We start from the raw sequence: 17,341 nt of genomic DNA on the forward strand, positions 1-17,341 counted from the left end.
CTGATAACTACTCTCTGGGAATGGTTTTCCATCAGTTATGCATCCACCTTATAGTAGTTCCATCTAGATTGCATTTCCCTAGTTTGTTTATGGGAAGATCTTGCAAGACAACATCAAAAGTCTTACTGATGTCAAGGTATACCATATCTACTGCTTCCCCCATCCACAAGGCTTGTTACCCTGTCAAAGAAAGCTATTAGGTTGGTTTGACACAATTTTTCTTGACAAATCCATGCTGACTGGACCTCATTATCTTCTGGGTATTTGCAAATTGATTGCTTAATTATTTGCTCCATTATCTTTCCGGGTACTGAAGTTAAACTGACTGGTCTGTAATCCCTGGGTTGTCCTTATTCCCCTTCTTATAGATGGGCACTATATTTGCCCTTTTCCACGACTTTCGGAAGATAATTGCTAATGGCTCAAATATCTCCTCAGTCAGATCCTTGAGTATTCTAGGATGCATTTCATCAGGCCCTGCTGACTTGAAGACATCTAACTTGTCTAAGTAATTTTTAACTTGTTCTTTCTCTATTTTAGCCTCAGATCCTCCCTCATTTCCACTGGTATTCACTATGTTAGATGTCCAATCGTTACTGAACTTTTTGATGAAAACAAACAAAGTCTGCCATTTCCACATTTTCTGTTGTCCCCCCCGCCCTCGTTAAGTAACGAGTCTACCCTGAGACTATCAAGGCCAGGACAAAACAATCACTCTTTATGGCAGATACTGCAATGGACCAATACTCACAATCTAGCCTGTACTGCCAGAGCTATGGGGAGAAGAGGGACCGTAGCAGCCCCATGGAGACTTCCCATCCTAGGCAGCCAAAAGGCAGGACTGTTCAGGGTGCCTGGGATTCGCACGCTCAGCAACAATTGTTATGACTGCTCCAGACGCAATTTCTAAGTTACTGCGGATGCACTGGGGTGGAGGACTTCGCCATATCCCACTGGATCAGTGAGTGCCGCAGAGCAAATTAACTAGGTCCTCCTTGCAGACAGGGCATTCTCCACGAGGGGCTCTCTGGGTTGGAATTTACTCCTCCCCTTGGTCTAAAACTGCCTGAATTTTCCGAGTCTGGCAATGTGTCCCGAAGAGCCTGGGTCTGGGTGATGTGTGGGAGGGTTTTGGCTGGTTATTTTCTGGCTTTGCGGAAGTGGCTGGCTTTATTCTGCTTCCCACGATTGTTTAACATCCACCAAAAGCACATCTAATTTTGGTTAGGCGCTTTGTTTGGATTTATACAGTACATAGGGTTCCTTGGAGGGCTAGGTCACAGTTCTGCCTGGCTCCTGCAATGATGCACTAGGTGAGGGGAAAGGCTCCCTCTTCCCCAGGGCATCTGACGAAGAGGAGATAGAATGTCACCCACACATGGATAACTTTGGGAATGTCCTAGTGGCAGACACAGCTCAGTCTTTTCAGGGTTATGTAGATGTCTTCCTGAACAAACATTCCAGTAAAACTCACAAGTGCTTTACCACGCTCTGAAGAAAGGTCATCACTAAGACTTTTAACTCATAACCTATCTGTGAAAGCGGTTCCTGTGCTTCCAACTTCCTGATTTTCTCTGTGTGATGCTTTGGGGTTCAACCCAGACCAGTAAAGGGTGTCACTCTCTGCCCTGCTACTCTGGGTGCCTCTGTGCAGTTTTGGCTCAGAGCCCTGCTTACAGCACGAAAGCCTCACCCTGGCATTCACCACCCTGGTTAATCCTTGCGGGGTGGCACCCACAAACTCCCGTCCCTAGTTTTCCCAAAACCATCCTTCTGACTGCAGCACTCTCAGAAGCTTATGAAGTTTGCTGCTCCCTTAAAGAGACAGTACACATGACCAACCCAGTAATTTTAGAGAGGACTTGCCCTTTCTTTAACATACAGCACTGAAATGCAAGGCTTTGTCTACACTACCACTGTTGCCAGTCAGAGGTGTGAAAAAACCACCCCCTGACCGACATAAGTTTCACTGGCAAAAGCACTGGTGTGGATGGCGCTACATTGGGACGCTCTCCTGCCGACACAGCTAATGCTGCTCTTTGGGGGTGGTTTAATTATGCCAGCAGGAGAGTGGCTACAAGGGAGACCGTACAGCTGTGCCACTTTAAGGTCCATAGTGAAGACATTGTTAATAAACTTATTTTTAGGCTAAGACTATAGGATGAAGTGATTTCTAATAAGAGGGAAAGAGATGAAAAGTTACAAACTAAACATGGATTCTAGTGACTAACTTTAACTTCAGCAAGTAACAGTCTTGGTTGAAGCCGGTTTCTCACCTATATTCAGTTTCAGAGGCTTTCAACTCTCTTGATTGAAAGGGGTCGCTTTGCTCAGATGTACAAGAGCTCTGGCCTCTTGTTTTACGGATGCCATCATGGGTTTCTGTCCTTGCTTAGATCTTCCGAAGTTCAAAGACCTCGTTTCAGGAGGCAGGAAAGTTTCCTGGCGCTGCCATTTCCATCCCCCCATTGAGTGTGTTAAGTGGCCATCTTCCACAGTGATTTGCCGGACTGTTTTGTCTATTCTTCATGTCAATGTAATTTCATTGTCTCTCCTTGCTCAATTCACACCGGAGACCCCTCCACACAGGAGGAACCATGTTCCTTTGTCTAGGGCGGGGTGACTTGAGCCTTGCCTGATAAACACATTTTAAGAACATATTTCCAGCACAGTTATATTTGTTCATATATCACCCATACATACACTACACCATAATATTTGGCAGTTTATGATCCCTTACATGATACCTTTTAGATGCAGAATATGACCATAGTGAATTGGGGCAAGGAGTATGTCAGACCTGATAGGAGTTATGTTACCCTCTGCCAGTTGGCATTGAGGGGCTCGCTGGTTCACACTATGCATCCGAAGAAGTGAGGTTTTTACTCACGAAAGCTTATGTCCAAATAAATCTGTTAGTCTTTAAGGTGCCACCAGACTCCTTGTTGTTTTGGTTCACACTCTTATCTCAAACGTTGCAACTGCAAAGTCAGTTTTTTAAACAAGAGCAGATGGCTGCTGTATCTAAATGGTCCACTGCTGCCAACTCTTTCAAAGATATGGACAATTTTTTCTGAGTCATTCTTGAATGCTTTATGACTGGATTATGACAAAAATCTGTAACCATACACCTCACATCAACTCACCTACTCATGCCCCCAGATTGACTAGATCAGATGAAAGGATAAAGTTTTCACAATAGAACAGTCTCAGCTTTCAAATAGCAAAGACCTATTTGACCACCAGCTAAGCTCTTGACTTGAAAAGTAAATAAGGGTGAGACCCCAGAAAAGACCTCAGTTTGTTTTCCACTCATACGTTTGCACAACAAAACCTAATCTAATGTGGTTTACTTGCAATCATGAAGGTCAAGCAGCATCCCACCTACTGCAGAAACTAAAGAGCTGTCTTTTAGCTCTTCTCTGCTAGACTGTCTGAAATCACCAACTTTCCACATGCACTGCTTTGTAAACAACCTACTGTACACGAAGAGCAAACCAAGCCAGGCTGCTCCCACAATAAGTAACACAAACTCTGGCTATTTTCCAGTAAGAGCAGACGAAGCTAAATTCAGCGTTGCAATATGGAACACCCCAACCACATTTCACTGGGTAAATCAAGTACTGAAGTTAGAATCTCACAAGCAATCATGGCTAAACCATCCAGTCTCCTCCTTGCAAACATAAAAATGTTTGTGCCTTAGCTCTAAATGTCTCTTTCCTTTTTCTATCTATTGTTATACAGATACTTCTATCTGAAATCACAATGGACTTCAGACAATGGAGAACGGATGGTATATGTTCTGGAACTGCTGTTCCGGCAAAAGCATACATCTCGTCCTCAAAAGATCGTCGTATTCTTAAGGATTTTCCTGAAAGTTGGAGAAATGTGCAGTTGCTGGTCACCGTGTCCCCTACACAGCCAGAAACTTCTGATAAGGGGACAGAGTGAAAAGCCACCCTATTAATGGTGAACTTTCCAGCCTCCTGCGTGCTGAGATCTGGCATCCTGTCACAGCGCTATATGCCAGCAACACAATGGCTTAAGTTGATTTTTGAACATAATGAGGCCGCTGGCTCATTTTGTAACCCTTTATCTCAGCATGAACTCTGCTCTCGTTAAGACAGATTGTTTACAGCATCAAGTCTTTCTCCAATGATGATTTCCCTCCCCAATGAAGAGCTCTCTTGAGATGCTGGACTTGCTACATTTCTTAAAAGTCTCTCTTGCCTTTACAAGCCAAAATGGTCTGAATAATTAAAACACATGTTTATCCCACAGGGATTTCAGCAGCTCTTGTAACCATAAGAGGAAATAATTCTGTAGCTAGTGGCACCAAAGAGGGAGAAGAGTTATTTAAAGTAAAGGACAACATATAAACTGGCTGTGAACAAATGTAGGCTCAGGGCTGACCTTAGGGAAAATTGATGCCCCAGACCTCATGGGTGCCCCCCCATTGCCCCAGGCCTGTGTGGGTGCCGCCCCTGGTACTCATGGGCTCCCCAGAATCCCCCCTTCACTCCGAACCACTGCATTGTGCCGTCTTAGCCCCTGCACCCCTACCCCTAAACTACACCCCCCTCCTGCAGCCACATGGGGAAAGTGACCTGGATGCACAGAGCACTTGGTGTTACTCCTCACTCCCCCCCACTTACAACCCCCTGGGGGGTGGGGTGGAGGAACAGTATCTGCTTCACTGCTCACCTCCCCCTCCACTAGGAGGAAGCAGGGAGAAATCTGGGTGCTGCCCTACATGGAGCTCCCCTGCTAGCCCAGAGTAGCTTGTAACTCTATACCAGCTATACAGCGCCCCCCTGACCACCCGGGTGGCCCACCCCTGCGTAGACTGGAAATTAGAAGGTTTCTAACCATCAGAGGAGTGAGGTTCTGAAACAGCCTCTACAGAGCAGGTGTGGGGGCAAACAACCTAACCAGTGTTAAGCTGTAGCTTGCTACGTTCATGAAGGGGATTATATGATGGGGTTGTGTGCGATAGCAGGCGACTGGACTTGATGACTCAGGAGGTCCCTTCCAGTTCTTCGTTCCAGATTGGTTGGTCTCCAAACATACGTGAAGTGTTATCGCTTTGAATGTTAGGTAAAAAAAATACCAGTAAATTAAAAATTAACAGCTGCTGGATCAAGAACATCACCAGCCGTTGAACTGTAAAATCTGAGGTAAAGAATATTCAAAGCTACGAGGGCTAACGCTTTGGGAGAGAAGTAATGGCAGAGACAAAAGTTCTTTTAGTTTCAAAGATAGAAATGGTCTAATGAAGGCCTTCTGCTTCCCCTCTCCAATGGAGAAATGGGATCATTTGAAAACTTTCTCATTCTGCTCAGTGCAAACTTTAGTGTCATCTTCCTCCTCCAAAGTAATGTCCTCGTTGTTGTTTAAAACTTCAAAGACTGAGCAGGCGTAATATATCACAGGAGTCTTTTGGTTAATGAATTAGGCTAAGAAAAAAAAAGAGGCGATTCTTTTTGTGGAGCAATTTTGGGGTTAAACTAGAAAGCACCTGAGAGACTTACTGTTCCTTTTGAGTATTTTATTTTCTAAAGCAAGGTTGAGATTCACAACACTTTAGTCTGGATTACTCTGTTGGCCTTTGTACTTATTAGATCCAATTTCCAGTGGGAGGATTCCAGAAGTCAAGTCTATACTTTGAGATTGTGACCCACTGTCTTCCACCATTAAAATGGGAGTAATTAATTTTCAATAACCATGAACTATTGTTGAGCCAATTACACTGTAAGAATTTTCCAAAGAAGAGGCATTGTGTGTTAATGTGTTAAAAAACCCGCAGGCATCCATCTATTTTACTATAAGGGGAACCAAGTTAGAGTATGGCATAAGTCATTCTCGCTCAACAACAATGCTTCTGTGTTAAAAACACCAACAACAAAAATCTTGCAGAATTTAGGCTCGCTCCTGCAAACAGTCACACAGGTGGGTAGTGCAGGTAGATTCAGGCCTTATGTAGTTAGGGTAGAATTGCTTTCTCCGTATTAAGATAATTAACTTATCTGATGTCCTGAGTCGGTGAGCTGTCTGTAACAGATGCGGGGAGCAAGCTGAAGTGCTAGAGGTGAACCCTGCTACAGAGCTGGGAAGTCACGGAGTGGGAGTGCTCTGTTATGGCCTGCTAGTGGATTTTAAACCTGGCAAGCAAATTCTGTAGTCAATAAATACCTGACTGGCACCTAGAGGGAAAACTGGCACACAGATGTCGGGTAGTCCAAAGTCTTGGGCAAGTCCTAGTGCTATTAGTAGTTCTTGAACAGACTGTTCCCTTTGCACGTTTACTTCTGGACTGTGAGGAATGCCATTGAGTTCTATGCAGTTCCACTTACTAGGACTCATTCAGGGTAATGAGCATTATGCCTGGTAGAAAACGTTTGCAAGATCAGCTCCTATGTTTCTTTACTACGAGCCTTGCACAATTGGACAGATTCAATGGTGCCTCGTGCATGTGAGCTGTTCGTGTATTAATGACACCCTCCTTCTCAATAGGAAACAAATACAAAACACAGGGAGGTGACGAGCTTCAACCCTGCTCCAACAGCTGCAGCTGATTTCCCTGTCTGCACACTGGCGGGGTGGGCTGAGCCCAGGGAGGTTCACCTCTACAGAGGGCAGCTCGTGCTCTGCCTTGGGTACACTGCTTCCATTTACAGCCGGAGTTCCCTGTGAGCGTGCCTGCTGCTGGATACTCCGGGGGACTATTGACGAGCACGGGGGCCCTGGGGAAGTCTCCTCTAGCTGCCTTGGGGCTTCCTGGCAGCATGGGAGTTGCAGATCCTTTGCACCACTGACAATTCCCCTTGCTGGACTTTACCCCACAGCCTGGATTCCCAGCAGTGGAATGTGGCAAAGAATTGAGCTCCTTATAAGCCCAATTGAGCCTATTAAAGGTAATCGGATTCTCACGGTTTTCAGTAGGCATTGGAGTGGGTTCTCTCAGAAATGTGGCCACATTAAGGACTCACTGTAATGCTACCTCTAGGATTGCTAGAACTTCAATGGTATCTACAAACAAGCACCAGCGGCACTGTAATCACCACAATAATCTAGGCACACACCTTCCTTCTCCACAGTTATTCACATGCTTCTACAGGGCCCTACACAGCAGAGAACCAAACAAGTACAGTATATTTTCGATGTTCCTTATAACACACTTACAACTGCTATGCAAGCCAGTGGTGCTTTTCTTCTAAACACGGTTGTATAACCAGGGGGGCTGGAACAATTTGTATAGTGGGGGAGCTGAGAGCCATTGAACCAAACTGTAAACTCTGAATATGATGGAAACCACTTCACGCCTGGGGGTGCGGGAGCATCCCTAGTTCCAGCACCTCTGCATATAACGTATTTTTCAAAAGGCAACTGGATGTGCTCCAAGAAAGGAGGATATAACAATCCCTAAGTTAATATGGTACTGGATGGCCAAAGCGAAGGAAGCATTGTTGTGGAACAAGAACAAAGCTCACACTTATGCCATTATTCAGAACAGTAAAGTGAGGTATGCTACATTGTACAGCATTGCCTACAAGCAGGCTTGGGCTAACCGGCAGCCGCTCTGAGTATCGGGTCCTGCTGATTAAACTCACTGGCTGAGCCAACTTTCTCTGCGCTAATCTCACTATAAAAACAGGTAATGGCACCGCCTCCAAGTTATAGGCTTCATGGCAGTGGTGGGCAACCTACAGCCTGCAGGCCACATGCGGCCCGTCAGGGTAATCCGCTGGGGGGCTGCAAGACAGTTTGTTTACATTGACCGTCTGCAGCTCCCAAAGGCCGTGGTTTGCCATTCCCAGCCAATGGGAGCTGCAGGAAATGGCGGCCACCCTGTGCCGCTCCCATTGGCCGGGAACGGCGAACCGCGGCCATGGGGAGCTGAGGATGGTCAATGTAAACAAACTGTCTCATGGCCCCCCAGCGGATTACCCTGACAGGCCGCGTGCGGCCCGGGAGCCGCAGGTTGCCCACCACTGCTTCATGGTTAGAGCCCATCCCCAGGTTGTCTTTCTCTAGGCTTAGCTCTAGCAATGTGGGATGCAATTAACTGAGCAATGGATTTAGAGCACTTAAAAAACAAACAGGGAGCTTGATCCTGCTCCCAAGGCAGTGGACGGGAAAACTCCCATTGACTTCAGTGGAAGCAGAATTGAGCCCCGAGTGGAGCTAGCCAGCTGGGTTTATTTTGCTGACCTACATTTGATTCTCATAAACCACCCACAGTTTCAGTGCGTGAGAACAGCAACCACAGTGTCAGCCTGGAATCTTGATAGGTGGCAGTGACAGGCAACGTGGTTCCGAACAGATTTCAGACAGCACAGGCAGCAACAGGCGGGCCTGCTTCTCCAGTGACTCACGTTACCCAGGTGCTGAATTGAAAATTAAAAGGGTGGCGCTCCTACTCCTCCCACTTCACTGACACACACAATGACAGCACACTCAGTAGAAGGGACAGCTTTTCGTAACACGATCCTCCCTGTATGCGTTTATCGGCAATGAATTAACAACACTGACTTCTACGGTATAATCTCGGGGCTTCAGAGTCAACCCCTTATTGTCATGGACTGGGGTAGTCGGCATTAGTGGAACAGGCAAAGGTCGCTGAACTGAGCTTGTTTCATATTTTGGAGGTGATCTTGGCGCCCGTTCAGGTTAAAGAGATTCATTTCTTTGCAAAGAAGCGAGTTTTGATTCTGGAGCACAAAACGCAGCCAGTGGGAAAGCATCGCAGTGGCCAAGCCCCACTGAGCCTGCCTAAGTCAACGCTTGTAGCACAGAGAAAACGAGGAGCAGAGGGAGAAGAACCCAGCTTGGAGAACGTGCAGCATTGCTTAAATCTAAGGGTAGACTATAGATGTGATTAGGCCAGGAAACCTCTAACTTACCCAAAGGAATCTGTTCAGACACCTTGATACAGGTCACAAGGAGGAGTGCCCATTAGTAACGTGGTGGCGTACTGCCGACAGAATAACAACGAGCCAAACCTGGCGGCTTTGCTAGAACACGTCTAGTGAAGGCACTGGGATACGATATGTGCAGAAGGGGAGCGGGATTTGGCTCCGTAGCCAGCTGAACCCCCTTTTATGAAGGGCCTGCTCCTGTACATGGCACGTGTGTTATGTTACAAATATAAGGACATGGTGCATCGCAATTAGCAGGAAAAGGGAGCAGAAGGGGTCCTGGTATTGTGGCAAGAGTGCTGTAGCACAGCTTCCAAGTTATCCTTGCCTAGTTTGGAGTGAGGCCAAGCAGGAGTGTATCGCTAAGTGCTTCCATTTGCAGGAGGACGGTACTGAAGACCAGAGGCTCCTATCTCTGCCCACACTCCGCTCTCTCTTACCCTGCATTTTCACCAGGATGGAAGCAGGCATGCAAAAGGCCTGAGAATTCCCTCTATTCGGTGCATGGAGCGATCCCTGCACTTAACTTTACCCATACTCTCACACAACCGCCTCTCATGAGTGTGAGAACGCTGCAATCTTTTGCTATGGGTTATATTCTGCACAAGGTCTCACAGGACCAATGCTGAAGTGGGATAGCAGGAGAGCCTACGGTAGCTCTTGGGGTTAAAAGCCCAATTCTCTGAACGTGACTCTAATCCCACTGGGTGTAACTAAATGAAGCCAAATATCAAGAAAGGACCTATTGACTCCGCTGTGGCACTTGTAGGGGTAGACCACATCCAGTAGAACATTGCATCCTCTCCTGGCTGCCTGGATTATAGCAGCTGCAAACTAGTGTATCCTGCAACCACCCGTCTTTGAAAAGTGGATCATGGTGGGGAAGTATTGAGAATGGAGGAAGTGATCTGCCTGACCCAGCAGCCCTTTGATGATCCATGCCTTCCTTCCATGAACCTGTTTCTCAGAGACTTCCCCTTCTACTCAACACCTGTAAAGTGCCTGGTTGAATAAATCAACTAGACAGTTTGGAGCCAGATGCAGTTGGTGGCAAGGCTGACAAATGCCTACCAGGCTGCCTGCCCACTTTGTAAATCAAGAGTTGAAAACACTGTTTGGTTGAGGAACTGACAGAATGAATAGATGATGAGGGATGAAGGGGTACTCCCATCAATCTGATATTTGGTTTTTAAATAACTCCTGAAAAGCACACTTCTGTCCATTTCCCTGACAAAATATCAAGCTTCTGTTCCTGCCACTTTTAAAAAAGATCTCTTCTGAATTTTTTTTTTCTTTTGGAGGAATGAGAAATGTGTATTCTTCCCCTGCCCCAATTTTCCTCGTTCTCAAAAACAAACAAAAGGTGACAGCGGCAGTAGCAACCAATTAATTATTTGGGCTTAAACTTTCCAAACAAAGTTCACTCCTGGACTGAGAACAAACCTGCCAAATTTAAAACAGAGACTGAAAAAATTACAAGCAACAAAAAATGAAACCTTAGAATGGAAACAATTGTACAACCTTAATTAGGCGCTGCTGCACCTCTGACAGAAATGTTTGTAAATCTTCCTTACTATTATGTGAACATATGTAAACACAAATACAACGGGTTCAAAATATGCGGTGCACAGTTGCTGCTGGCTTTCAGATTTCATCAAGTTCCACTCAATTCTAAGTTTTGAGTTAGAAATGACAACAAAAGTGGTTCTTCCTTGACCTTGCTAAGTTTGGTGGAAGTAGTACCAGTGAGTAAGTGTTTGTTCCAAAGTAGTGCCACACCAACACAGGGGTGGACACTTGTGACATCAAAGCCAACATCTGACAGGACATTCCACTGAGAAGTTATAGCGAATTGTTGCATTCATGTTAGTGCTGTGGTGTGGAGAAGCAGCCAAAATTTAACACTAAATATTTTTTTAATGCTAGTTTTGACTATGCCTAGAAACAAAGTTAGAGGCTCGCAATTATCTATGTATATAAAAGTCAATACCGTTTACAGGTTCTGCAGCTATTGTATTATAAAACCCATGCAGACAGTATTTAGAGTTCTCGTATCCTTCCGCACGGAAAAGGCACACAAGTCTACACGCTCCATGAAACAGAGTTTAGCCGCTGCTTTATACCTGCATACTGAATTTTGCAAATAAACAAATACAGTATTAACCCCGACAAAGTATTTCCTCACAAGCTGGACTTGTTCACTTTTTCTGACAATGTACTTGGTCACACTTTATATTTATATAGCCGTCTTTAAAAGGGTTAATGATTATTATATGCTATAAGCATGTCAGACATGAGCAGTACATGTTATAGATAGCTGTAAGCATGTCAGTAGAAGGTTCGACATGGTTATAAGCAATCTGTTGGACTTTTACCTATTAACCATTAGATATCTAATCCTTAAACCCTTTATAAGACTATATGTACCCTTACTGTGAAGTGTGAATCATTGTAGCGTATTTGGTAAATGTACTGAAGTCTTAGTGCAACACTGAAAGCCGTTGTCCCCTTTGAGCAGTGCGGGGAGTCTGATGTTTGAAAGAATTACTGGGTTTCTGAATTAGTAATTCAGTCAAGCCAAGCTTGCTAAGTGTTTTTGTGCAGCAGGGAAGAAGTGATAACACCACCCAAGTAGCAACCACGTTTGAAACTGAGCTGTGTAACTTTAGGGCTGAATTTCCAGTCTCAGCAGTCACTAATAAGGGGGCTGCCTATCTCCTGTAAAATGGTCCTTTGCTTTAAACTCTACAGCCATTTTCTGTTACTAACTGCCTGCTGGGAACAATAGCAAAGGGGTTGGGCAAATCTATACATCATACCATAACTTCACTTCAAATAAAGGCTTTGTAAAAGCCAGGACATTATCAGTGAAATGTGGCTAATACTCCCCCAGCTCACCGGAACACTGAGGATGAACTGATGTCGGTATTGTGTGGAAATGTCCCACTGTGGGATTGATCCTGCCAATGCTTCTGCACGTGAGTAGCTTTACAGACAGGAGGGTCCCATGGAAGTCAATGGAACTCCCCCAGCTGTGACGCTGCTCAGATGCAAAAGCCCTTGCACAAGGACTGGGCAAGGATGCTTTGCCCTTTTCACTACAACCTGACAAATGTATACCGTGTCCTTGTGTTGAAGGGCTAGAGGGCAGGCACCTGCTTTGCCGTCCCTCTCCCAGCAGGCTCCAAGCACTTGTACTGAGAGCAGGGAGAATCTCTCCTGTGCTCTCAAGGACTTCCCAACCTCCCCCTAGGCAGCATGGAGGAAGAAGCTGTTTGATTTGAATGTAGAGGGGACAAGAGCTGGACTTCGAGGGGTAGGGGGAGCAGATTGAAACTAGGTGCCTGGGGCAGGAAAGTCTGAGACTGGAGGATGGGGAGCGGAGACTGGGACTGGCTGGTGGTAGGGGGTGGAAGATGCAGGAATGGCTGGGCAAGGATGCAGATGAGAAGGCTGAGTGGGGCGGAGACTGCTACTGGCTAGGTGACTGGGATGGGATGAGACAGCAGGGATGACATGACAGAGACAGGTAGGAGGGGACAGGGCAAAAAAAGTCACGTTTGGGGGAAATGGACAGAAGAATCTGTGCCCATTACAGCACACTTCCCTTCAGAGCCAGGAATGGAACCCAAGATCCCTGAGTCTCACCCCTCCTTTGCTGTCAGCAAATATCTGTGAAACTATCTCATCCCCCTCTGGTCCATACAGAAGGTAACAACCTACTACTTCTCTCAGTTACTCCAGAACCTATAAAAACAACAAGGAGTCTGGTGGCACTTTAAAGACTAACAGATTTATTTGGGCATAAACTTTCGTGGGTAAAAAACTCACTTCTTCGGATGCATCCGAAGCAGTGAGGTTTTTACCCACGAAAGCTTATGCCCAAATAAATCTGTTAGTCTTTAAGGTGCCACCAGACTCCTTGTTGTTTTTGTAGATACAGACTAACACGGCTACCCCCTGATACTTGACTCCAGAACCTAGAGTAGGTCCAGGGAAAACAGTGGGCCTAAGTCCGCCTATAGCTAAAGGCCCTCCCTTGGCTGGGGGAAGGGGCCAGTGGACCAGGGCTACAAGCAACTATGGAGGACAAGTGAAAAAACTGAGACAGGAATGACGGTCACAGGGCAAAAATCAGGTGAACACAAGGGGACATTTTGCAGAGAGCCCCTGACAGTGCCCACTGTTCATCAAAGGCATCTAGGGAGTCAGTGGACATTGCCTGGAGTAACTTTGCTCGGAGGCGTGACTGTACAAGGGAGCACTTGAGATTCTGGGGTCTGATTATTAAAAGTGCTGAGCAACTAAGTTCCCTCTAAGCTGTGCGGCCACGCAGCAGGCTATCAAGGGCTGCATGGGGGGAGAGGCATCTCTCCCCCCCATAACTGCTGCAGCTGGGGACAGGCACCTCTCCCCTGGCCCCGGAGCTGCTGCAGCCGGGTAGAGGCGCCTCTCCCCTGGCCCCCAGCCCCAGAGCTGCACCAGCAGGGAGAGATGCTCTCCCCCGGCCTAGGGCTGCTGCGGCGAGAGAGGGCTGGAGGGAGTCCTCACACAGTGAACAAGGAGAAGACAAAATAGAGAATAGTTGTGAGTGAATGCTATCCATTATGTGCGCTGAATGAGACAAGGGTCCCGTGGGATTTCCTGACTTTTGAGTGCTCGACACTGTACCCTTAATGTTCTCTTAACATAGTTTTTTGTGTGCATGTAATTTACACATATGCACCTGTCTTGGAACAGAGGTGATCAGGCAGCATGCAGGCAATCCTTTCTTCCAGGGATTTCAGCCCATGACTCAGTGGCACTGATTTCTCCTTCACTGGGGAGCTGACCTACAAGGTTTTGATGCCAGAGGGGAGACAGTGGTGGTGGAACAAAAGGCGACCGCATTCTTCCCCTCCAAGATGGTAAATGTGTCATGAGGCCCTGTCCTGCTCCTATTGACCGCTATGGAGGCAGAGTATGGCCCTTAGTCTGCTGTAAAGCACCATATATGTTTATGGTGCCACACAAATAACTGTAGTACTGGTAAGTCAGACCTATCCGCTTCACGGGACTGTTGAGACTTACTGGAGTGTCTCAAGCCACTGTAAATACATTAAGTACTGCACAAGTGTCCAGTAACCTTATTAGGACAGAGGTGTCCCTTTTTAGGTGACCCCTGATTCTGATGCCTCACCTGCTCCATAGCAGCTTAGCTTCACTGGGGCTATGTTAACAGGAACTCCACTTAGCTTGGCAAGGTCCCTACAGGGTTTGAGATGGTGCATTCCCACCCACCGCTCACTCCTCCAGTCACCTGGCCCTGACTCCAACTGCACAGCGAGAGCTCTGCCAAGTCTAGGGCGAAGGGGCGACGAAAGGCTTGGGTCAGCAGCGTCACAGAGGCACCTGTGTGAAAGGGACGGGGAAATCCAAGCTGAGGAGGACCCACCCAGCCGTATGCACCCAGTACCAGTTAATAGGGAAGGGTCTGAACTGCAGTGTCTGGCAGCGTTCTCAGAATGGCTCCAATCGTAAACTTTGTGGTTGGACTTTATTTCCCCAGAATTCAGGGGCGGTTTTGTTCAGGCCTATCTCTGATAGCAAGTACTGTAAAAAAACAACAACAGCACTCAGCCATATGACTTAGTGCTTAATACCTAGCTCTCTTCCCCACCCCCCCTTTTGTCTTCATCTTCCATGCAAGGTCATTTTTCAGACACCCCCCTCCCCATCCCTTTAACAGTGACTACTATCATACCGCTAGGAAAAGAACTCTCTCTCACGGACAGACTGCAAGGGCTGTAAAACTACGTAACAGAAGAATATCAGACGGTTTCTTCTTAAATCGGGTCTGTACTCCTCCCATAGGAAGACAGCTTTAATGCAGACAAGTCTTTATCAGCAAACAGAATGTGACATTTTGGGAACTATTATGAATGGGAGAGATTTCTGCTAACTATGGTTGAAAACCTGAAATTTTTTTAAGCGGACTGAAGCAATTATAAAGTATATTGTAGCGTTTTTCTCTGACATTTGTGTTGTTTTTTTAAAAAGCCACAAATGCTGAACTAGACAAATGATATGTTTCACTTTTGCTTCTTCCTAAAGTAGCAGTGGCTAGATGTATGGGTCACATACCTACCTACGTTTTCACCATTACAATGTTCATTTCCTAGTATAAATATAGCCCATTGTTTACTGATGGATTACAGAAGCTCAACTGTAAAACCGCAGTCCAGTAAGTAATAATCCATTCTTGCTGTGTGGGTAAAGTAATAATCACCCCTCTAAAACCAGATCCTGTCGTCAGCATGCAAGTTTCACATTTCAGATGTTAAAAGGGCTCTCTAGGCATCTAAAACGCAGTTGCATCAGAGGAGCTGTAGATTCTCCATCACTGACAATTTGTAAATCAAGATTGGATGCGCTTATAAAAGATATATTCGGAATTATTTGGGGGGAGTTCCATAGCATGTGTTATACAGGAGGTCAGACTGGATAATCACAATGGTGCCTTCTGGCCTTAGTATGTATAAACTCTCTATAGGGTTCTGATTTTATTAATAGATGAATACGCAACAAAGGGAAGTCGACAGGTATGCTTTGCATTGGCAAGGTGAACTCACCAGGTAGTGTATAAAGTTGGGATAATCAGTAGCACTTCCCAGGACAACCAGAGGCAGGTCAGAATCATCCTTAACCTGTCCCCTCCAGAGTCCAGTTCTAAGTGCCTCCCCGCTGTCCCCTTCAGTCCAGCTGCTTCCACTTATGCATCTAGGGTGACCAGATAGCAAATGTGAAAAATCAGGAGGGGGGTGGGGGGTAATAGGTGCCTATATAAGAAAAAGCCCCCAAAATCGGGACTGTCCTTATAAAATCGGGACATCTGGTCACCCTATATGCATCAGTTGATTATGGACGGCGGAGCTTCCTAAAAACCCACAGCTGGTGGTAACAAAACTCTCAGCAGCCCATCACCTACTTGGCCCCAGTGCCTTGGCTGAGTCAGCCAGGAGTCCAAGGAGTTGCAGCTGGACTGTGCCGAATCAACACCATTCACCTGCTTGCAGTGTGTGTGTCACTATTTGAACGACACCCAGCCCCCGATAAGCAAGTCACTGGACTAGAGTGCCGCCCTTAGGTCATCAGAAGGGCAAGGCATGGGCGTTATCAACCTGGTGCCGGGCATGGGCGTTATCAACCTGCTGCCGGGCCCGGGCCCCCGGTGTCACCGGCTGGGTTTCCTCGCTCCGGGCCCCAGGCCCAGCCGAGAAGGGAAGAGGACTGAGTTTTTCGAGGGCAGAGCGATGGCACCCAGACACAGAAGCCAAAAACCGGACTGTCTGGGTAAAACACACCCGGGTGGCAACCGGGGAGGGGGGCAGAGTCCCTGCAGCTCCTCGCTGTGGCATACCAGGCGAGCCTAGTCCCGCTCCCCCATAAGCTATGGGCCTGGGGGCACAGGGAGGAGGGGGGCCCGGGGCTGGAAATGGGGGTGCTGCCGCTTCTTCCTAAAGCAGCGATGGCTTGAAGTGGTTTCCATTCTATGAAGGGTTTGCAGTTTGGTTCAATGGCTCTCACCCCCCCCGGAAATGGTACCCACACCCCTGGCGGGGGGCAGCCCCCCTCGCGCCCCCCTCGCCCGCAGCCGCTCCCCGGGCAGGTGGGCACCGACCCGCGGCGCTCGGCCCCCGGCGCCCCCTTACCTGCCGCGAGGAGGAGGCGGAGGAGGAGGGCCAGGCGAGCCGGGCAGACCATGGTCCGCGGCGGGAGAGAAGCAGCAGCAGCCGGGCGAGAGCGGGGCGCACTCAGCAGCTGCAGCCTCCGCGCGTCTGCTCCATGCCCGGCCCCTCCGGAGGCTGCTGCCGCCGGCCCCTCCCACGCCGCCCAGCCTTCCCCGGGGAGCGGGCCCGCGGCGGCCTCTGCTGGACAGTGCGGGGGAGCCGGGCCCCTCTCCCCGCAGCGAGCCCGCTCTCCTCTCCCCCAGCACCTCGTCCCCCTGCACCCGGTGCCTAGCGCTTCCCGCTCCCCCAGCAGCCGGGCCGGGGCCGGGATTGGAGCAGAGCCTAGCAGGGGTGCCACAGACTGGGGCCCCATTGCGCTCGGCGCTGTACAAATGCAGGGAGAGCGGCTGTCCCTGCCCCACAGCGTTCACAATCCAACCCCACAAGACTGGGCTGAGAACTAGCTGCGGGCACCGGCTCCCTGGACAACTTCATGGGACCACCGGCTCCAGGAAGTCACAGTGCGCCAGAAATGTTTTATTAATGTATAGTAATCCATAGCAGTCGTCCCCTGTGACCAAATGCACCCCCTAGTCACACTCTACTATTGTAATCATGATTTAAAGACTTTAAAGACTGAAAAGTGACCTGTGCTCCATGCTGCAGAGGAAGCCAACCCCATCCCCACCCCATGGGTCTCTTCCAATCTGACCC

At 47.8% G+C, this 17,341-nt stretch overlaps 1 protein-coding gene across 1 annotated transcript in view; it reads right to left on the bottom strand.

The window, feature by feature from the left end:
- PARM1 (prostate androgen-regulated mucin-like protein 1) overlaps nucleotides 1-16,778 on the bottom strand; it is a 55,657-nt gene extending 38,879 nt beyond the window's left edge. The window contains exon 1 of the mRNA XM_024110122.3: nucleotides 16,610-16,778. Within this exon, the coding sequence (XP_023965890.2) occupies nucleotides 16,610-16,661 (52 nt within the window). The 5' untranslated portion in view covers nucleotides 16,662-16,778. The remainder of the gene's footprint in view (nucleotides 1-16,609) is intronic.
- Nucleotides 16,779-17,341: the final 563 nt, after the last annotated feature.

This window comes from Chrysemys picta, chromosome 5 (genome assembly GCF_011386835.1).
Source record: "Chrysemys picta bellii isolate R12L10 chromosome 5, ASM1138683v2, whole genome shotgun sequence".
Classification (NCBI taxonomy): domain Eukaryota; kingdom Metazoa; phylum Chordata; order Testudines; family Emydidae; genus Chrysemys; species Chrysemys picta.